Raw genomic sequence first — 23,698 nt, 5'->3', positions numbered from 1 at the left:
GATTTATTGGTAGTGAAAACTTCAAAGCCACTGAAGGTGCCGAATCTGTATTTCTTATCAAATTACATCGACGAAATACGTATTGTGATAGCAATGAAGTAATAGATTATAGCTCGGTATCGCTAGCAGCTGATTAGATATAGAGATATCACAGTTGTCCACTATCTGAGCGATGGTTCTCGGCTACGTGTTGTGGCTCATCGTGTCCGTAGCTGCCTTCAAAACTTGTCCTAGCAGGAACATTGCCTGGTGCACTGTTGTAGCAACGATCACAGGTAAATATTTTCAAGTCCAAAATCCGGTTTATTGTTTGTAAATTCATTACTTATTAAACCCCTTTCAAACTGGTTCTTTGAAGAAAGTGGCCTGGTGCATTTTAAGTGTTTTAATCTAATTAAAGTTACTTTTTTATTTAGTATGGATAATTTCCTCTTGTTGATGGATATCAGTAACAGAAGTGCTGCTATATAAAAAATAGTGCATATGTATTTACTGAAAGTTTTATGACATAATCTCTATGTTTGTGTAACCTTAAGATAATTTATATATACTGTGTATAATTACCATGTATAGTTAGCATGATGTTTATCACAGTTTTTAATATACTTTACAAATTTGTATAACAATAAAATTTTATTCTCTGTTGAAGAATAAATGTTAACGAAAAGAACTTAAAATATAATTGATTTGTATAAATAATGGAATAGAAAATTCATTTGATTTAATATAAAAAATTACGTATAATAAGTCCGTTCATATTATATGTTGTTAATTGTATCACTAACTGAGTCGATAACTTCCAGCATGCAGACTCTAGTGGCGGTTTTGTGGACAGCAACAATCCTTCTGGAGGTCAAGACTCAAGAAGATGAACTGTGGGATCCTTGGGCAGATAACTGCGAATCCATGGTCCCCTGTAACCTGACTGAACCCCAGACCGACCCCATGCCCTACATAGTTACTCTCAACAGACCCTACATCAACAGCGATCAGGCGGTGTACGTCTATATAAGAGCACTACCTCCACTCAGTTTCCAGGGGTTCATGATTCAGGCTCGGGACGACAAGACCGGTCAAGCTGTCGGAGAGTTTGACACAGATAACAGGAAGATCAGCATTATAAATTGCTTCGGCAGGCCAGATGTAAGTATTATGATCAGTGTAAGTGTGTGTAAGATCACTTCTAGTACTTAGATTCCAGGTGTTCGTGAGTCAGTACGTCTTAGTACGTACGTATTATGATCATTGTTTGAATGAATCGCCGTTCCACATCACAAGGTTTGTATGTATTTTATTTTGGAGTAGCCTTACATTTTTTACAGTGTTGTATGTATAATACAGATTAATAGATTGTCTTACTGTTTATATATCTCAATTAAAATTGCGTTTAAACGAACCGAAGCACATATACCAGGATCTAATTGTTCAATTTATAAAGTGAGAATATTGAGCGGAATTTTGAAACAGCTGTCCAATCAATTATATAATGGTAAACAATAACACATAATTTATTACCTAAAACATGATAACAATCACGAAATTTTTTTTCACAGTTAAATATTTTTGTAACATTTTTTGTAATTTAAATTCATAACCCAGTTTTATAATTACATTCTAATTTTTAAGAAACGAAATATAATATACAGTAAAATTAGATTAGTTTGTATTTATTTCATATTTTATTATACAACTTAATGATTAGATCAACTTTTAGATACAGTTCCTTTATTCTTACTAGCTTAATTTAATGAGTATTACACATACATCCCTTTCTTAAAGCACTATATATTTCGGTTTTATAAATAAATCTAATTATATACTCGTCCTGTCAAAATAAAATACTACGAACGCCGTTTATTACAAATAAATTGGTCAACGTTTTAATGATTCGCTCGTTAACAAAATTTCTTACAGTTAAATATAAGAAATTATAGCATTTATTTGCAGAGGGAAGTTCCAGTGAAAACGTTAAGCCGAATAAGAGATGTGTACCTTATATATATGGAGACAATGGCGAATGTCATAACGAAATCTTTCCACCCCGCCATAACCCAAGTAGACGTCACATGAGCAAAGGTCGTACGAGTCTCAAGACGAGACAAGAGGCGGATCGCAGTCGCGAGTAGAGCTCACGAGGACGTGCACCGGTAGAAGACGACGACGGTCCCTGGCCGAGCAGTAGCAGCAGTGTGGGGAAGTACAATTGTTGTAACCAATTATATTATTTTATTATAGCTTTTTCGCGAAGTATGCCGTAATTTGAATATGCCTGAATTAAGCCGATGTGTTTTCAAGGTTTAGACTTTGCCAACATGTCTTTTTGTTAGTATCACTCATTCAGTAGGGGGTTAGACCAGACTATTGAATACTTAAGTAACATTATTATTATTATTATATCAGTAATAGGCTATATAAAGTGTTATTTAAGTTGCTAATTATATCAGACTAAAATCAGTTCATCAAAGATGGCGAGGGAACAAATCTAAGTACACTCTCTGGCCATTATACTGATTGATTCGGATATTCCCTTTAGGGCAACAATTTATCAATTAATATAAAATTAATAACTTCCTATATTTCCTCACGCTCTGGTGGGCTTCAAGTGTTTATTTTATTCCCTCACCAGCTTTAAACTTATTAGCCTAACTATGAACAGGATTCAACAGATGTAACATGAATGTAGATACATGATAAATCCTGAACTATAATTTTGGTGTCAAGTTTAAATCTATATGATGACATTAAAGAACAGCCTTAAATTAATGAATGGTTTAAATTACAGCTTGCTAATATTATATAAAACACCTTTCTCCAATTTTATACTCACTATTTTTACTGTAGCAAAAATTGAGGAAAAAAGAAAAGATAGAATTTTATACCTGATCTTTCCCCCAAAGGTCTAATTTATTCATAAGTGGACAAATCTGTATCTTCAGGTTAAATAATTATTATAAAATTTAAAATTAACTACGCTTACCAGTTTTACAAAATAGTGAATGCGCTTTTATTATGTAATTGCTTTATTGAAATTAGATACGAATCAATGCGTATATTTTACAAGTGGATACAACTGATTGATTTAGTTGATTATGATTTCTTCTTTCTGGTAAAGAAATCTGCAATATTCATCCTTTGCAAAGGTGCACAGTTTAATTTATTGATTTTATATTTTTAAATATTTTGTTAAGAGTGGGTAGTAATTAATTTTTAATTAAAGTTCCTTTATTTGTCAAGCATTCCTGCAAATAATATGCTGATCTCCAAAAGAATTATGTTTGCAATGAATATGTATATTAATATGAATATCGTGTATGTCATGTATGAATATGTATATGAAAGACTAGTAATAAACTTATAATTAATTGCTACTTAAAACTGTAACTTACACTACATGCAGTTAGTTACATGTTTTTATTTTATGTGTACTGAGATAGGTAGAATTTGGAAAAGAATTTTAGTTGTTTGTAATAATTTTATTGAAATATTATTCTTAAATCACAGTCATGATCTGAGGGTGAAATTAAGTGAATAATTTGTAAGCAGGTTGCTTAAATTTATTGAAACATGTTTTTTATGGGTTTGAACTAACACAATAAATGAGAGAGTTACGAGTACAATTAAGGTACATATAAATTAAATTTATTTGTAAAAATTTGTTTGTGTCGTATGGAAAAAGTTTGCAAATCCTATCAATTTATAAAATATAAGGGCAATAAACGAAGGATCTTATCTATCCTTATCTTGTCCTACAATCTTTTTATGTTCTTTGTAACGTTATGCTTGACCCAAATTAAACATTTTATGATTTTTAACTTCTTATCGCAACAAATAACTGATTGACAACATAAGCCGGATGTCTTTTATTGATTTTAAGTTTAGATTGGCACAAGGGCACTCGCAGGAATTGAGGACGTGTAACATTGTGAAATTGTCCATTGGGTTTCCTTTAAATACACAATAGTTACATTTTTTCATCTATACTATTTAAAGTGTTTGCAAAACACACACACACACACATACACACATACGCGCGCGCACACACACACACACACACACACGCACACACACATATATATTTCTCACTTTAAATACATTCTTTTATATCTTTGTAACGAGATCGCAGTAAAATATAAAAAACTAAACATTAGATTTATACCTGTCCAAAAGATGCAAAGAAGTAACAACTGTTAGATAAGTAGTTATGTTTAATTTTATAAAAGCTTATGTGATTACAGGCACTGTGGAAACTATTAGGTTCGTTTTATTATATGTGCACACACCTTGAATTAAATGCAGTTGTACAAGTTAACTATGAAACATCAAATTAACCGTTTTTACAGGGTGGGTTTTAATTTAAATTGCGACATGACACCCGTGATTTTGAAGGTTAAGAGTGTTTTATAAGACACGGGTTTATTTACAACTTTGAGTTCTGTAAGCTCTATCTAATTCTTTGCCAATATAGTTGTAAACTTAGAAACAATGAATGGAACACAATATTACTAACTATGCTTTAGCCAAATCTTCCAATGCTGCAATTCTTATTGTTGGTAAAAACAAAATGTTTTGAAACAATTATAACGCGTACAATGACAAGTTGATTGAGTACTCGCGACTTAAATCTATACAATTACATCAGTTGTCCCCCTCATGCTTTATACACTAAACCCTTCTCCACCCTTACAATAAAGGTTTTACTTTACGCAAACCCCTTTATTAATAAACTATTTTATAAATAATCAATAATTCTGCAGATCCAGATACTAGGAGAGTCGCACACAAGGCGCTTAAGATTTTATTAACTCCACCATAATTCAGATTAAATAATAAGTGCTTGAGAATTTGTTGTTTTCTTGAGCTGAAATTTCCTTCCTAAAAATTCGTGTTCCTGTGTTTGACTCTAATATTCCACGTGGGACCTATATTTATCGTTGTTGCGTCTGGTCAGGAGTAGATGTATGAATATATCTCTTTCTCTTGTTCCATTACCAATATTTCACAAGATGTTGGAACGTTCCTCGTATAATCCAGCGCATTTAAATTGTAATAGACTTCAGGCTACTCTGAGAAGTTATTATAGAAGCATAATAACTAACATTTGTTTCTATGACATATATTTTCAGCTATGCCATCTTATTGTGTCAAATGTGTTGTATAATTACAATGGTTTACCGTTGGAAATAAATAAATAATTAACTTAGGAGAGCATTTACAGTCACAATAATTCTTTTCAAATTTATTATTCGCGTTTGACAACAATCGTCTGTCTTAACCTTAATAATAAGAGACATAGTGTCCTGGTAAACTGAGTGTAATTAATATAAATACTCAAGGGTCCATTACAGTACCGTAGCTCCATTAAATCACTCACAAAGATTGCACATACTAAGCCTCCTACCTCCATAATTTAAATTTTGTGTATCGATAGTATTTGCGTATAGAGTAGTTATGTTTGTAGCGCTATACAGTACCAATATTAGTTGCATATATTTAAAAAAAACATAAAATGAAACGTCAAAGGAAAAACGAATTCTCCAAGTAACACCAGAAGAAGCGGCTCTGTATATTCGATGCCCTGTCGTCCGTCAGGCAGTTTTTGGACATACATATTAACCACTAAACAATCCAAGGAAAAATGTATTGCCTGGTCTATTGACCCAGATAATACTTTGGATCAAATAAAACTTTACTTAGAAGCTTTACCGAGGAGAATTTAAACTTGATGCGGTTCCACAAGGTGATACTAACTTACATACAATTTTTTTTAATTTCCAATGCTAACGACACCAAAATAAAAATATTATTACTGACAACTGCAAGTGCGGTAAGTTTCAAAATAGCGACCGATTAGGCACATTACAGCGCCTAAGGGGCTTGCCCTTGGATAAAACAAATTAGACACTAATGCCATAATGACTGAACCTTGTGTTATGTCTCCAGTTACATTTAAACTAATTAATGCAACTACTGGAAAATTTATTAACTCGGCCCATTCATCACAATTGAAAATATTTTTCTTGAAAAAATATTAATGCTCAGAGGGAATCTTGGTTTGAGTTCCTTCATTTGTTGATATTAGTATTAAGTTTCTGTTTCCCTCTTCTCATTTTTTTACACATCATTCGGACTAATTGCCGAACTGACCCACTTCTTATTCTAAGGTGCGTCTTGTTCTCACCTAGAGTGGTGTACATTCCGGGTTCGGTCAATGACCGGAACTCTTTGTTGTGGATCACAGGGATTTATATGAGTGGAAGGAGTTTTAATTTTGTTTGCATTGGAATTTAGCAGCAAATGTAGTTAGTCCACCTCTTTTGGATTCTTATTTATTGTTTTTTTATAATTTTTTTATTATTATTGTTATTTGCTTCCATAGAGTAGGGCACCTTCCACTCTTATAAACCTTTGGCAGCTGTCTGTTACTAGACCAGGCAGACGAGTGTCCAACAGCAAATCACACTACAATAATTTATTTTCACCTGCACTACTCCTATCACTTTTCATCTTTCCTTATTAGGAATAAATTGTAAGTTTTATTTATTAAGAGGTTTATAATATTGTTATTTAGGTGAAATTTCATAATAATGTTATGTTAAGATGGGTTATAATATTGTTAATAATGTATTGTCATAGCTATTAAGATTGTTAATGAAATAGCTAAAAATGGGCCTGAAGGGGAATTCTTTAATTAGTTTTCGTCATTCACCAATAAATATCGACGCACGTCTTAAAAAAGTATTTACAAATGGGTAGTCACCTATGTTTTTTAATTAGTAAATTAGTTCATTTCCACATAAACGAGTGATTGACCATACCCAACTCTCCCTCTTCTCTGCCAACTACTTGTTTTCACAGTTAGGTTAATTTCATTGTTTGGTTTCGCATGTGCTTTCGTTTGTTCGGTTGGCTTTTATTCCAATATATTAAAATGTAGCATGACAGATGCTGAAGGTGAGTAGGCTTTGAGGTTGTGAAGGAAGTCCGAATTCTTTTTGACAGATTACCAGCGTGCACTTGTAATATTTATACCAAGTCAAATGCACTCAATTATATTTTTACTTACAATTGGAGCAGATGGGTGTGCACCTTGGTTAAACTCTATCCTTATCTAGTACCAAGTCTCACAAATACGTAACATTTGATCAGAAATTGATTAAATTTTATTCGATTGCAATGGGTAATTGAGTTACTTTCCCAAAACAATTACTTGCAGTTTAAGGTGAGTCCCAAAGTTTATTTCACATTGAAGACCGTAAACCATACATAATGTTTACGGACTGTATGGACAATTTTTAAACCTCATGAATTAATGGCAACTTGCCATTTGTGGCGCCTTGGCTCACCTTTTGGTACCACCCAAATATAACAACCTTGCAATCGTGGGCCCAAAAATCTTTAGTTGACTAGTAGTATTACGTATCTAAGACTACCATCCTATGTAAAACCTATACCGCAAACTCCCTGCCTTGGTGCACTACTCTCTTCTCTAAGAGGCCTCTGCCGTAATGGGTTTTCTGATTACCTTTCGCCCCAGGGGGAGGTGAGAGTCCACGCTGGTAAATTTTATACAAAACTCGAGTCTGCTCTGTCCACGGCGTCTGGTCCTGTGCTCCCCCATATTAGCAGGTACGTTTACCTCCCAACTACTGATAACCTCACGACTGGTTGAGTCGGTCGCGTTGATCACTGGGAGTCTCCCCGAGGAGGCCCTGGAGCCTCGTCACGGCACGTCGCCTGTATGTCAATATTGCGTCACCTCGTCGTAAATCCAACCAGAGGTTATCTGCTCCTCACTAGGAGAGGGGCCACCAAAATTCCGAATTGTCTGCTGCATAGGCATTTTATTTAGTTAGTATGTTGATCAACTGACATATACTGGTTTCTTAATCCCTCCTTAACCCCAACGCCTTAAAGGTTAATCTACTCTCGTGTTTCGCCCCGCAGAAAGGGAGGTTGTGGCGCTAGCCGCGATGTTTTCTTTTTACCGCGCCGTAACCCAAGTAGACGTCACATGAGCAAAGGTCGTACGTGTCTCGAGACGAGACAAGAGGCAGGTCGTTAATCGTTTCATTTATTCATTAGGGGGTTAGTCAAGATTATTGCATATTTAAATATTATTATTATTATATCAGTAATATATAAATTGTTATTTTAGTTGTTATTTATAACAGTATATAATCAGTTCTTCAAACCTGACGAGGGAACTAAACTAAGTTCACCCTCTGGGCATACTACCGTTTGATTCCGATATTGACTGACAATACGATATAAGATTAATAACTTCCATTATTTTGTCAAGCCCTGAACGCTTCATATGTAATAATTTATACAGAAGTCACAATAAAGTGATCAATTGTGGAAAATATCAAAACTAAAATAATTTTAAAAAATTGCAATTTTTTATAATTCGTTTCATTCAGCAGATTAGTCTTATTGAATCGACTGATATATCGAGAAAATTATTATTATTTCAATATTTATATTCCCAGCACATGTGCGCACGCTTCATTTACATGTATGAACACTTATGCGAACAGAAAATTAAATAGATATGTATAACTAAAACAAGATACAGGGTACAAGTTAAAACCTTTTATATTGTGGTTTTTATATCTTCCAGCTGAGTAAGTTTTATCATATTAAATAAGTAAAATCTTGTGGATTATTATAAGAATGAGAATATTACACGTCCTCTATGTGATTAGTTAATTAGTTCCGTAGTAAAAGATAAGTATTTTCCGCAACGCATACATTAAGGAATGGCTGAGATTTCCCATAAACACCCAAGTTTTTTTATTATAACATTTTTATTATATGAATTTTTATTTCTTATTTTCCTAGATAAGAGAATAATGAAGAAGCTGCATACAATGTTCCATTCAGTTAATTTACTTAGAAACAAACTTAAAAATTTGTTGAGGTGTCTCGTAAGATAAGTATTATGAAATAAGACAAATATGAGTATATTAAGTATGTTCTATGGTCAGAGCACGGCCATGCACGCTGACAATTCCCCCAAGACGGAGGTGACGGCCAGATGGGCGCCCGAGGATGACAATGACGCTACCGTCACATTTTAGTGAGTACATCACTTGTGTGTATCCGCATGATAGGAGAAGATTCTAACATCGGTTTGTGACGTTAATGTCTTTAATGTCTTTTATATACCAAATCCCAGGGATAAAGTCTACTTTTGGTTCCTTACTGATCACTAGAATAAAACTTCCTAAACCTTGGAAATTTCTAAATACCATCGGTACGTTTATAATAGATTTTATACCTTAATGTTTCTATATATTAGTTCCATTTACTATTTTTTTGTATGTTAAAGGTTATTTTGATCACATGTGTCCTATTATAATTTTAACCATTTTATAATCACATTATAACCAATTGCGGGAAATCAAAACACACACTCACTTATCACCTCCTAAAACCTTAAATTGTGTGGATAGAAAATAGGAATGTAGTGTGTACTGAAGTAAAAGGTTTGACAGGAATTGTCTGACCATTGTAGAAGTTTGCATACATTTTCAAATATATTTCGTATTATTTTCCGTTTTTTTGTAATATTTGTAATATACATGGAGTAAATACCATTTGTATCCCCAAACATAGCACTGAAATATAATAACATGTCATTGCTTTTATGGTTTTATAACACAATAAATACAGTTAGGACCTCATACTGTTCTACAGATGAGTGTACGTGAAGATGGTTTCTTATATATTTATATAGGAAAATACAGCTGGATCTATATACACTTTTTTCTGTAATGTAGTATGGTTGTATGCGTCTTTATTTCGGTAATATTCAAGGATTGTCATTAAACTATATACCATGTTCATTAAAAAGTAACTATTATAACCATGGTGTATATTATACTTGTGCTAGCAGTTATCCGCGGCGTCGTACGCGGTTTTGCACCTGTTTGATCACTTCTAAATCTATTGACTTATATTTCCAACGCCTATGTTGAGTTTTTAAATGTGACAGGCTCATTCAATTAATATTAAACAACTATGAGGCGTATCCCGGAGGTATTTTTGAAATAAATATAGCCCTATACTAATCCTACGAACCGCAAAATTGTCCGTGTAAAATTTCAGTAAAATCGGGTAAGTGGTAAATAGTAAAAATAAAAAACATCAGACACTTTCACATTTATAATATTATTAAAATGTTAATACATGTATTAATAAATAATAAATAACTATAAATGTTTTATTGAAATTTTATTCTTTCGTTTTGCAGTGTCACAATTGCTGAAAAGGTTGACCCTCTAGGGAGGTTCTGGGCTTGCCAGCGTACGAAAACACTTCAAATTATCAAGTGACTTCTTGTAACCCTTTTGTCCTTTCACTCTTCAAGTACTTAGGAGAGTTCTGTACACTATGCCAACAACTGTTTATTTAACAGTCCCTCTTTCATTATTTCAAAAAAATTACAGTCTGGTTTATATACAATGAACCATAACCCTCATAATTAGCCCAAAGTGTATTTACAAATACCAAAATAGATATTGAAGAGTGATGGAATCAAAATAAAATTTTATAATATTATTACTTAAATTATACGTATACCAGTGAGAGTAATGTAATATAGAATAAGACATATTTTTTTGGAGCCTGATCGTTTGGATTCATTATTTATTAATGATGTAAAGAGATCTGAATTAATAGTTTTTAATGCTAATGCTCTCAAAAGAACCTAATCTTCTACACTCATGGAAAACTGTAGACAGTATAACTTAGAACTAAGTGCTTTAAACAATATTTTATTGCCACAACCCTGGATTGCAATGTTATGTCTCCTACTATAATATTTAACAATTATTAATCATTTCATGTGTTAATATTTGTAATATGATTATAATAGAAATTATTAAACAAAACAGAAATATAAGCTGATGCAGAACTGCTGAGAGAATAAATACACACGCAAGAGAAGATAAACTCTTCTGATTTTGCGTGGGAGTTACCAGTATTTTATATTTTCAATTTGGAAATTTACTGTTGTCTCCTGTTAACCAAACACACACACACACACACACACACACACACACACACACACACACACACACACACACACACACACACAAAACACACATACTTATCCACACATCCAATATGAAAACATAAGCTATCACATGCAATATCATTACTGTATCTATTATCTGTCTTGAGGCAACTACTGTACATTTGAGGCAAAAATAATTTACCCAAAAGTAAATTTGTTTATAACTTTATTTTTTTAAATAGATTTTTTACTTATTCTTTAGAGGGACATATTATCTTACCTGTTTGGTTATTATAGTATTGTTTAAGAAAAGTGTAGTTATTAACTAGTTTAATACAGCAAACAATTGTTCCAATTGATTAGTATCATGATTCAAGAGCCAATCCTTGACACGGATTTTTAAGGTATTCATTGTGGGTGAGTTTTTAATATAAACAGGTAAACTGTTGTAAAACTTGGGTCCGAGGTATATAAAAGACTTCTGTAGCAAAGAGCTATTAACTCTCGGTGGCCTGATCATGCCGATCTGCCTGGTAATATAACCTCCAAGAGTTGTTTGCAGATCAACAGTGACTCCTGGATTACCACTAATTTGGAAAAATAACCATAGCACTTTAAAAACATATAGATGCCGCAGTGGAAGTATTCTTAGCCTAAAAAACAATGGAAAAGCATGTTCACATCTATTTTTCCCGAAAAATAATTCTAATGAATGATTTTTGAATACTTGTAATTTTCTTTAAATGTGATTTAAATGTACTGCCCCAGCATGACAGACCATAGTTTAATTTAGAATGAACAAATGCAAAATACATTTTTATTAATACATTGTCATGACAAAGTTGTCTAATAAAATAAAACTTTCTAAGAAATACAAGTAAATATGTTCTAATTGTTTTTATATGTACTTTCCAAAGAAGTACATATATATTCATTCTGTTGTGAATATCTTTGGGAAACGCATTATAGGTAGTCACTTTGACATGAAAATCAAAAAACGTATACATATATTGATTGACCATTGATGTTTTGATATATTTATAAGAAATCATAGTCTGTACCTGAGCAAATATTAATACAAAAACCAGTAATAAAGAACGACCGAGCAGAGGTAAAGCAACTCGAGGCTTAGAACTGATGAAGTTATGTCAGACCATTATAAGGTAATGGTTTAACGACAATCTGCTAAAGCTACGTCAGGGACAAAGAGAACACCTGCTGCTGATGAAGGTTTCATGTGACCGCAACATAACACGCAAAGTACGGTTGTCATGTATTGTTTGTAACACTATGATACATCACTTGTGATATAGATAATTAATCCCATCACGGCTACAAAGCTAAACATATCATTTCGCTTTATATGTGGGCTACGTGTTTGTGTCGAGTATTCATATTGAAACTTGCAACTATGTGGTCGAGATCACAAGTATTTAGGTTTGAACAGTAAACAACGTACTGTGGTGCAAATGCCCTTTATTCTGGGTTTTTTCAGTTCACTAACGCAATAATGCGATCCAATACATGTATTATCTTTAACGCAATTAGGCCTATATTGTATACTGCTGGTGCTCTAGTCCACACGCTAGGGAGTGTCTCGTTACGAAAATTCAGAAAACATTGAACGAATAATAATTTGAAACATATACAACGAGTTTCGTGCAAGTTTCTGAATACACTATTATGTACGTCTCATAATCCGAAGCATACACATTATCTAAACGATTAATTTAACCCATTGGGAAAATTGCCCGAACGGAACTCGTGCTCTTTTTAGACGATAACTATAATGTATAAATTTGTTTGTTTTTCCACTAGATCGCAGTTTTGTACCCTCGTGCATCCTTATAAGCAATTATTCCGTTTAGATTCGTTATATTTGCACACTGGAAGCACAACTAATCGCTTGTTTTGTTACTGTGGTCATTTTGAAATATCCTAAATTTTCGTTACTTCTATGTTCTGCTCACATTCTACATATCGTGTTCTCAATATTTAGTGTTTAACTGTTTATAGTTGTGTAATGAATGTTTAGTTCTTCCACTACCTCATGGAATAAGACAATTTGTGTATTTCAGAAGCAGACAGATACTTGGAGAGTGGTATTGAGATATCAAAGTTACTCAAAGACTAACACAAAAGTGAATTATAAAATGTAAATGAATGGTTATTGATAATTATTAAAATTGTAAATATTTTTATTTTAATTACAATTTTTTACTCTTCTAGAAAACTAATTCAGGAGCTTGTCATAAACTAAAAAAGTGAAAAAAATGTATGTGAACTTTGATTGTTTTATTATTATGATTTATAATTAAGTAATCCAATAAAAACTAGTTTTCCATTAAAAAAATTGTGTTAATTTGAATAAAAATTATTAAAACAGATAAAAAAAATAATGACAGTTTTCTTTTGATGTGTTTGTTTTTTTACTGAAAAATGTGTAAATAAATACTAAAAAAAATAAAACGTTATTTGGAGAAAGCAACAAATACTACTTTAGAGCAGCCAAATGGACCAAAATGTCTTGGTAATTGGCTAGTTTATCTGTATACAAACTGATTCTATTAATATTTTAGTACATGCATTAATTTTTGTCAAAACAAATTCAAACATTCAGTCGTAGAGAGGATAGGTTAATTAATTTCTTAATGGGCTAAAGCAAACCTATATAAGAACACAAAACTATATTAATCCTGAAGTAAGTAGCAATTTAAAGTCAATTATTAAGAAAGTTAAAACATCTAAGAGAAAGATAAAAACAGCCTCACTGTTCTAAGAGCAAGTCGCAGATGGAACTGCACACTCCTACACAAAATATGATTCTTTGTACACTAATGTCCAAAACGTGTTTCATAACTTATTTCATGTGCACTATTGTTTTATTTAAAAATAGGTTTTAACATCCATTAATAATAAAAGTACATAACGCTTTATACTTTCTCACATTTTAATTTTACTGACCATAGTTTATCTCCGTCACTAAAAAAAATTACTATGTCAGGTGACACAATAAGAAAGATTTTCATAACCTAATTTTAAGTCAAATTATTTTAAAAAAGTACTCTTTAAATCTATTTAAAACGTAATCCCTTTGGATGTCGAATTGCCTTGAATATAAATTAAACTTTGTTTTCATTGACAGCAAAAGGAGGATATTAATAATTTTAAATCAGTCAATATTTAAGATAACTTAATCTTTAAACAATAAATGTAGTTTTTAGATTAGTAATACTCGAATGAACTTTATTAAGCGAAATAGATTTAAATATTACACTCAAAAAGTAACCAAATTCATTGTGAAATCAAGCATATATTTCATGAAGCTTTTAAAGTATTTTTTATAAATAAAATATCTAATTTTTATTAATAATTACTGCGATATCCACTGACGACTATTTTCCACTGATACTCTTTCAGGTACAATAAACTGATCAGTAGATCTGGAAGATTTCATGTTTCCCAACAATTGGATTGTCTGACTGGTATACTAACTCGTGTAGATAAGTAAGTATCGTTTCCGTAGTGTAGATTGAGTTATATTGTATATATAGTTTTTTTTTTATAATTTTTGTTTGTTTTACTAAGTGCATGACTTAGTGGTAGTTTTATTGGATTTACACACAAAATAGTTATTTCAACCTTATGTGTGTCAAAACGCGTCTGTATGCTTTGTTTATGTTATGTACGGATTTATTTTAGTTAGTAATGTGTATTGTTGAGTATATAGAAAAATATACAACTCTCTCTCTCTCTCTCTCTCTATATATATATATATATATATATATATATATATTACATTTATATATTATTATATATTTATATATTATATATTAATATTTATATATTATATATTACGTGATTACGAGAGAGAGAGAGAGAGAGTTGTATATTTTTCTATATGCTCAACAATATGCATTGGTAATTGAGTATTGAACGGTTGAGTTAATATCAAAATATTACTGGCCTACTAGTTTATAAACAACAATATATCATGGTGTATCAAGCGCTTTCTTTATGTTGGGAAGCAGAAACGATACTATTTACATATTCTCTTGTTTGTTGATATCTCATTTACCTGCAATCTCTGAAGAAAGAGAATCTTGTTTTCTTTACTATTTCCTAAAGGGAATCACTTTTCATGCCTCATGGAAAAAGATCTGATGCTTCAGATTCATAGTTTCATAATAATTTCAAAACGCACTTTATCGTTGAACATACCAATATACTAGAAAATACATTTTTAAGCATTTTAAACAATTATTTAAATATATACCAGATTTCATACTTCCAGATAACAACGAATTAGTTCACATGAGTATGAATCCAACCAGGCAAACGTGTTTTAATATTATTTTTAATAATGTAATTGTTGTTTTTACCATGGCAACAACTTCTAATTATTTTAATTTTTTATAGGAAATGGTTTCCAAAAAATATATACTTCGTTTATAAATTATTTATAAATTGAAGGACGTCACATTCTAGATAAAAGTGTTTATGATGTAATATAGTCGAATCGTCAGGTATTTGTCAAAGAGAAGTAGACATATATCAGGTAAATATTACTCCAGTATCAATGGGTAAGAGAAGCTAAATAACTGTATGACAATGTAACGTTGACTTGTCAATTTTAGGTTTTGCAAATATACGAGTATGCATTTCTGGTTTGGATAAATTACATTTTCGGACAGTTGAGTTGATAATTTTTACGTGTGAATTTGTTCTGGAAGCAGTAGTAGCCAAACCATTGGTCGTAAATTAAATGTTTAATTTTCAATAACTAGACAATGATGAGATATAAAAAAGGTCAAGTATCTTTTTGTCGTATATCCTTATGTAAGCCCTAAAATCGCTCTAAATGGCAATGTTTTTGTCATGATTGGCAATTTCAGGAGTTGTAATTTTTAGGGTATTATAATTTGTTCAATTAATTCTGGTTCCAAATTGAACTTGTTAGCGAGTCACTACAACCCCACATCTTCAATTGGCTGAGCGTTACCGAAAAGTTTTTCATTTTCAATGTTAGAATTCGCTTACGTATATATCGGGAAGCGTTAAATTTGCTGCCTATGGTGGTCATATGCAGATTAATTATTAGCTGCACGTTCCACTAGTGTTTCTCCACTGTGATAAGGAGCTACTCTTTGCTAAAATGGCAAGAGAAAATAGAAGAAAAAACTTAAGCGTGTTTGCTATATTGTGTATTATTATAATATTTCCTTTCAAATTTGGCCCAACCCCTTATTGCTTCCAATATAATCATTACAAATATATTTCTAACTTTTAATCCATAATATTACTTTTTATAAAACTACACAATTACACATATTCAGTTTTTAAATACCGTTACGAGCATGTAAATGGTTCGTAAACTTCTCAATATCTAATATATATATATATATATATACACACACACACAGTATATATATATATATATATATATATATATATATGAAATAAACTAAGATTCTAAATTCATTCAGATTATATTGTAAGGTTATTTAAACATTGGTGTGCTGTCAACTATAGATAAATGAGTGTAACTGAAACAACTGATAGAAAGCTAATGAGATGAAAGTAGCTCAGAAACGCATTACCATTCTTCAATTTGTCAGTAAACCCATTAGAGTGTCCATCAAAATTAATCGTTTCATTATCCTCCATCAATCTAATCTATTGATCCAACTGCTTTCTGAAGGTAGGCAAAGAGTAATTTATTGTTAAAATCTAATTAAAGTCATTAAGACTTTGTGGTTGGAGGATTCAGTTTTGTATTTCGATACCAACTGCATTTTTAAATTAATTATTAAATATTACGTTACGACATATTCATGGTGACAGTCTAACTCTTTGAAGTCATTTGGTAGTAGACTATCTCTTGAAAAACTCACAAAATGACGTACATCCTTACATGATATCTATATTGATTCACGCAATTTTTAACCCGCGTTTGACTATTAGCATTGCAGTAAAAGTCTATTTCAGTTGTTTATAATCATTCTTCATTTGAGGTAAAACTAATCATGTCACTGGAGAGGCTGGTAAAATATCATTTCTCTCTGTCTGTCTACACGATAGCTCCTGAAACGAAAATTAACCTTTAGGGACAATAGAGACACCTCAAAAGAAACAAACCTATATATGACATATTTCTAAATAAGTATTTACAAAACAAAAATACATATATGACGAAATTATAAAACCGTCTCCTACAAGTAAATATCGTGATAAATTTGTTTATTTTTGTAATGGATGTATTTGTAGTTCATTTTTAAGCACAAAACTTCATTATTAGAGTGATTATGGTATCTGTCAAACATAACTGGACTACTGTCTAATATATAGAGTACTCCTCTAGGTGTATCTGTAAACAGCCTATGTGACTTGTGGAGTTATTTTTATTTTACCTTTATTGTCACTTACTTATCAAAATAGAGATATTTTGATTTCATCATAACATTCCCTTCTTTAATAACTAATTATTGGAAGTTGTTGTATACTTAACCGAATGCTTCTGTTACGTTAAGTATTTAAACCTAATTAGTTTATTTTTTTTCCTTTTCTGTTTTATCTACTTTAATACATTTCTTATGCAAAACAATGTATTACATTATTTCTTTCTCCATTTCCAATTGGAAAATGCTGGTGAGCTGTCTAGACAGGGGTCGCATCTTGGATTCCCATAATTCCATTTCTTCCCAAGACTTAATAGCTTCTCAAACACCAAATCTAGCTGTGGGTTTTGAAAATATTTATTATGTAACAGGCTATGTACGTTAAAATAATTAATAGTTAAATACAGTTATGAGAATATTACATTTCTTTCATTGTCAGAACAAATATAGAATGTTTAGCAAACATTTTTGAATGAATCCAATTCCATTGAAATAGCCTGGAATATGAATAAGTCCATTTGTATTGTTATCCTGAAATAATCGTCCACTCCTGTTCTGATGACACAAAGTGTAGTATACCACATGGAGGAGGCAGACGCACACTCCGGCCAGACATCGTAATGGAAGAGTCATTTATTTATTCAAAGCGTCATGTGGTCAGTGACATTGACTGGATTTCTCTGTCGATTACACGTCAGAGTCTTCTGTGTTGTAACTTTGGATCAACAAGAGCACGTTAATTTGTACAGCGCATTACTCACAGTTTTATAGAATTAACTCTTAAACGAGTTGTACTAATAGGTATATTATTATTGTAAGACATATGTATTATTAGTAAAATAAAATTCATAGAATAGATGTACAGATAGTTGCTGGAAAGGAAGTCTCGTATTGCAATTCGAGACAAACATCCTCCGGATGTAAGTAGATACGCACATCCGCCCAGACGCCGATGGTGAACAAACAGGAAATGCTTATTTGTAAAAACCGTGCGACAATGTAAGGGACAGCCATGCTGATATGGAAAATTGTTACTCACCAATTATGATGGAGAGATTTGGCAGAGGCGTGGTCAATGAGGTGGCGGGAGAAGAACATCAAAACTGAAGAACAAGGAGGAGAGGTGGAAGTGGAGGCCGGGAATTCGAAAAGTGAAGTTCGGGAGTGTTTGTGTTCGTGTGCGGAAAAATATCTCTAGGCGTAATAAGTGTGATGTGAAATAAAATGTAAGTAATTTTAAGAACTTAGTATATTTTAGGGTTCATTAATAATTTTCAATTCCATATCTATTTAAATGTTCACAATTTCGAAAATGTAAATTCATGTAAATGTTTAGCTATTTTAAAGAAAGTTTCTCCATGTTAGTCCATGAACTCATCATTATTGCAACACTACAAAATTACTAGTAAATTTTATAATGAATTAAATTCAAAATAAATTGTAATGAATAATTTAATATTAAATATGTCTTCAAAGTATTAAGACATTAAGTTTTGTGCTTAATATGTCGATTGACGCAATCAATTAATCAATTTAATGAACTGTTGTCACAAATAAATGTGTTGGTTCATTTGAGGGTATTTGTACTGCCAATCTAACCTATTATTAAATCCTCTCACAGCAACCCTTGCTCAAAATATGTCACAACCTTAATCTTAAACTAAACCAACCCTACAAAACCTTACATTATATATCAAGTATGTATGTTTTGATATATTTTAATCACTCTTATTATACAATTATTACTGAGTTTATATCAAGGAGTCAGCCTCAATATTATTCCGTCCACTAATCTTTAAATGAATGAAAATTACATCAAATCACTGATCTCCGTAAAAGGAAAGTTTACTTGTGCAATATTTTTGGCGATCGATGGCCTTTTAGGCTCTAGGTGTAAATTACTTGATCTCGTTACTGAGTTTGTGGATATCAAAAATAGTTGTTTACGACAGTAAATAAAGGTATCAAAAATGTCTAAAATAATATAGTCTTTAAATTTATAAAGTATTAATTAATTTCTTTCGCTTATAATTACATAAATGAAAAGTACGAAATAAATAGTCATTAATGTATATACAGTAACGAACACCAAACACTGCCTAGATAAATCTATTTCTTTACAGAGTTTACATAGCACATAAGCGTACACGCCTTGAATACGTTAAGTGCTTAAAGATTAAGTTGTAATGTCTTAATTTTCTGAGCTTTAGCGGAGTCTATCATTCGTAAGGCTGTATACATTTCATTACTCTCTGTCTGTCTGTCTGTCTCTGTGAACCACACGGTATCTCTAAATAAATAACCTGTAGACTGCATTGTGCATTCATTTTACATAAGGAACACTGAGTTGAATGATCGTGCAAGTCACTCCATAGAATGTGGCTAAGCGTTAGCGAATATGTAAACAAACTCAGAAAACTCATTTGAGATTTTAACATGTAACACATTAACACACGTAGCCTAACTATCCTAACACACACAACATTGATTATACGAAACTCAATTTAATGAGGAAAATATTAATGTATCATGTTGCATGATATATCGAGAAATATTTATCTACAGGTGATAAAATTTGCACGAAATTTTACTTCTACGTTGAGAAAGAATGAATTCTATGATGATACATGTCACAAGTCTTGTTGACAGACAAACACAAGTTCTCGAAACATGGAAATTCAGTTGTTGTCATCCAGGTGTGGGCTCACACTATTTGAGACTATTAATTAGGTAATAATTAGATTTTAAGTAAAAACACTCTGCCAATCGTTAATGCTTACCGTCTTATAAATTATAATATCACGGTACAGCATTAAAACTATGATCTGTCAGAGTAGAGTTGGATTAGTCATATGTCACCTCAATCAATTTTAAGAATTAGTAAAAAGGACTACGCAAATTACAAGCAATTTGATAGTCCAAAAATTTCCTTGATGGTACAGTTTTGGTATATATGAGAAAATGCACAACCCACTGTCAAGAACAGACAGTAAATACTGATTACTTACGGTGCACTGTTGAACACTTGGAAGTTAGACACTTTCTCGTTCATTATAATGTTTGTGTTTACCGCTGCTAATGATCCGTTTAGTGTGTAGGTTGAGTTTACTTTACATTCAAGTGAAATGATGTGCTTTTAAAATAACCTAACACAATGTAATATTATAAATTTGAGCTTCTATAAAAATAATAATTTTATAATATATGACACTAAATGTTTAAGTATTTCTAAAAGTTTAAGTTTATAAGAAATCAAGCGTTTAGTATTTCTCATAAAATAACAATACTGGAAAATAGAGTTTGTTGTTTGGTCGGCGTTTTGTACGGATTAATCGGATAGTAGAAATTTATTAATAATCTCCTACTTTAAATTGCCCTTCCATAAAACAGTATCAAACACATAAAAGAAACACAATTATCTTTTTTAATTCAAATTAAATATATACATGTAAAGTAAATAATTAATTAGGTTAAGGAATTCTCGCGAAGAAGAGTAGGTTAGGAATAGGTATAAAGTAATAAGAAGTAAAACAGCAACAAGTTTCCGTTGGAAAATTTTAGAGTTTAACTCAATAAACAGTGTTGAAAATTACAGTTGCCAGTCTGTTCGGATTTAGTTAACAGGATGATCAAGTGAAACGTTTATTCGAATCCAATAATCCATGAAAAGTTTATGGAACAATCAAATCGTGATTCAAACCAGTGTGTTTTTAAAATAAATGTGTTTCTCTGAACCTTGTTTGACTCCATTATCTACCGGAACTCTATTTTATCCCATATAACTTGTAATTACAGAGCAAATGTTATCTTGAATTGTGTTAATATCCCGTCCTTCCATTTTATTGATTCACCTACTGTAAATATGCCGCATCACACAATCTAAGGAAACCTAATTCAAGTACTGTTCATATCATTTGACATTTGTCATGCATAACATAGCTGAAATTTGTTCATGCAAATACAAAATAATATTATATTGCGTGTCTGTAACTCTAATACCTATCACAAATGATGTCTTTTCTTACAGTAAGTATAAATTTCTTCAAATGGGTTTTAAAAGTGTTTTGAGTGGCATTTACGAATAAACAATAGCATATGTTTGATCTATACCTAAGTACCGTACATGCCTAATTTCTACAAAATCCGTCTACTGGGCTTTGTGTGATTAAGTATCTAACATCCACAATACCCAGACTTCCAAACATGCAAACATCCAAGCTTCTTAAAGAAATTTAACATAATATTAATAATACACTAAGAATAAGGTGCTTAATTGTTATTTTCTGGAAAGAAGGAAAATATATAAATACTTTATTAAATATTAAACAGATTACCGTTATACAGAAGCATTTATGTTCTGTGTTTATTACAAAAATATATCGTACAATTCTGTTTTCAACTAGGCTATTTAACTAGTTATTTAGTAAAGAGATAAACTTAGGTTGAAGTAATAGTTGTAGATTGTTTTGAATATTTCTGTTGGAAACAGATTACATATATATTTCTAAAAACTAAATCAGTAATTTCCTTATATTCACGACTGAGGACGGATTTTGATATGAGATAATTGGGTTTTCGGTCGTTATTGGTTAAACCTCTATATCAAATGTTGTTGGTGCTGAACATAAATAAGAACATTTCTAAAATAAATAGTATTATAAGCGTTATAATGGTTTTAAACGTATATAACAGTAAACATTTGTTATGCTGGAATTAATGTTATGGGAAATTTATAACTACGGTAATATCCTCAAACCAGGTAACACGGAGTTCTTGAACTAACACAAATACGGTTTCATGATACGTGAGCTCTACAGAGATGTTAGAACTGTATATGAGATTGAAATGATCGGTTTATAGGCTCAGCAGTGGTACAGACACAAGGCCTATCTGGCAAATATGGGACCTCGAGAGACAAGAATGTAAATTACGCGTAAAAATCCCTTTAAAATATGGGATATTATTGACAAAAGACTATTAAAAATTATATTTAGTTATATCTTTAAAAAAGGTTACTACAAATCAGCCTGTATCAGTTTGTTGTTCAAGCCTAAAATACATTCCAGAATTTAAAACTTGCGATACGGGTAACTCATGTTCTAAAACATGTAAATATATTTGAACCGTTTATTTCAGAAACCCGTCAACAGACATTTTTAACACAAGCCATGTTTATTACAGATTCTCATTTCCATTCTGTAAACACACATTTTAGTGGCAGAAACACGTCAAGGCGATAATGCCCCTTACTGTGTTTGATTTCCAAAATTAATAATTTGCGCCCTTTAGTGCAGAAGACCCGGTCAAGCGTGTCACTTGACAGGTTTCTGCAGTAAATTTTATTTTCATGTGTGCTCGGCAGCCACTGGTGACACGTCACTCCTCTCCATCCCTCTTTTATTGTTTAACTTACCTTCTACAAAACAGTGGCATTCCAGTCTTCAGTTGGTTGTTCAACTTGATGTTTTGTTAGAGTTAATGTTTTGTTTTATTAGTTTTCAAAAGGATTTTGTGAGTTTTATTTCGTACTGTGTTTTATGGTGATTCTATTAAATAGGGTCTTATTAAATAGTGGGACTTTAAAAAATGCAAAGTGAAAGTTCTGATGATGAACCTGTGGTTAAAAGGAAACGTGGTGGTTGTCAATGAAGACAAGTATAAACGTAATGTTATACGTGAAAGCAAGAACAAAAGGCGATATAGTCTACAAACAAAATTAACAAAGGTAAACGTTGTACCAGACCAAAATCTTATTCCTGTAGAACTTATTTGCCAAAATGATGCCCACGAAAGTGTATTTTCTTTTTATTGATGCGAGCTGAAATCAAAAAGTCAGGTTTGTTGCGAATGTTTTTAGTATCTCTGAGTACTAAAAAATGAACAAGGACGTGTACTTACAAACACTAAATAGAAGCTAAGGACAGTAAAGCGTAGAGTAAAAAAAACAAACTAATTCCAAATTGTTCCAATGCTGATTTAGAAAGGGAACTCCTAGCTCACACACTAAAAAATAACATCTTTTTGTAATACTAATATCAAAAATCAATGGTATTATAACACCAGTTTGTAAAAGATAAATTTTTTAACAAATACACGGAGTTTCTCGTTGATCCGAGTAGCAAGGCTAACTAACCTGTTAGTTCAAAAAATGAAAATACCAATCGATTTGAGAGGCAAAAATCGTAGTGGAAAACGCAATCCGATGGCAAATTGTGTGTTGCTTATCCATGAAACACAATTTCTCTAGTTGAGGTCAGGGAAACTTCACTATGGAACCAAG

General features: G+C 31.7%; 1 protein-coding gene across 1 annotated transcript; it reads left to right on the top strand.

Moving 5' to 3' along the window:
• Positions 1-221: 221 nt before the first annotated feature.
• On the top strand, positions 222-10,563 carry LOC124364343 (putative defense protein). Its single transcript, XM_046819730.1, has 4 exons — positions 222-275; positions 804-1,143; positions 8,988-9,079; positions 10,256-10,563. The coding sequence occupies exons 2-4, from the start codon at positions 805-807 to the stop codon at positions 10,335-10,337; spliced, it is 513 nt and encodes a 170-aa protein (XP_046675686.1). The 5' UTR covers positions 222-275; position 804; the 3' UTR covers positions 10,338-10,563.
• The last annotated feature ends 13,135 nt before the right edge of the window (positions 10,564-23,698 follow it).

This window comes from Homalodisca vitripennis, chromosome 6 (assembly GCF_021130785.1).
Source record: "Homalodisca vitripennis isolate AUS2020 chromosome 6, UT_GWSS_2.1, whole genome shotgun sequence".
Lineage (NCBI taxonomy): Eukaryota > Metazoa > Arthropoda > Insecta > Hemiptera > Cicadellidae > Homalodisca > Homalodisca vitripennis.
Note: the sequence above shows the minus strand (reverse complement) of the source record. Positions and strands in the feature narration are given on the sequence as shown.

Excerpts from the sequence above, each read along its gene's own strand:
- LOC124364343 (XM_046819730.1), top strand. The coding sequence starts at position 805 with ATGCAGACTCTAGTGGCGGTTTTGTGGACAGCAACAATCCTTCTGGAG. Across the intron at positions 1,144-8,987 it reads ATTGCTTCGGCAGGCCAGAT|AGCACGGCCATGCACGCTGA; the intron begins GTAAGTATTATG and ends TTCTATGGTCAG. Across the intron at positions 9,080-10,255 it reads GACGCTACCGTCACATTTTA|TGTCACAATTGCTGAAAAGG; the intron begins GTGAGTACATCA and ends TTCGTTTTGCAG.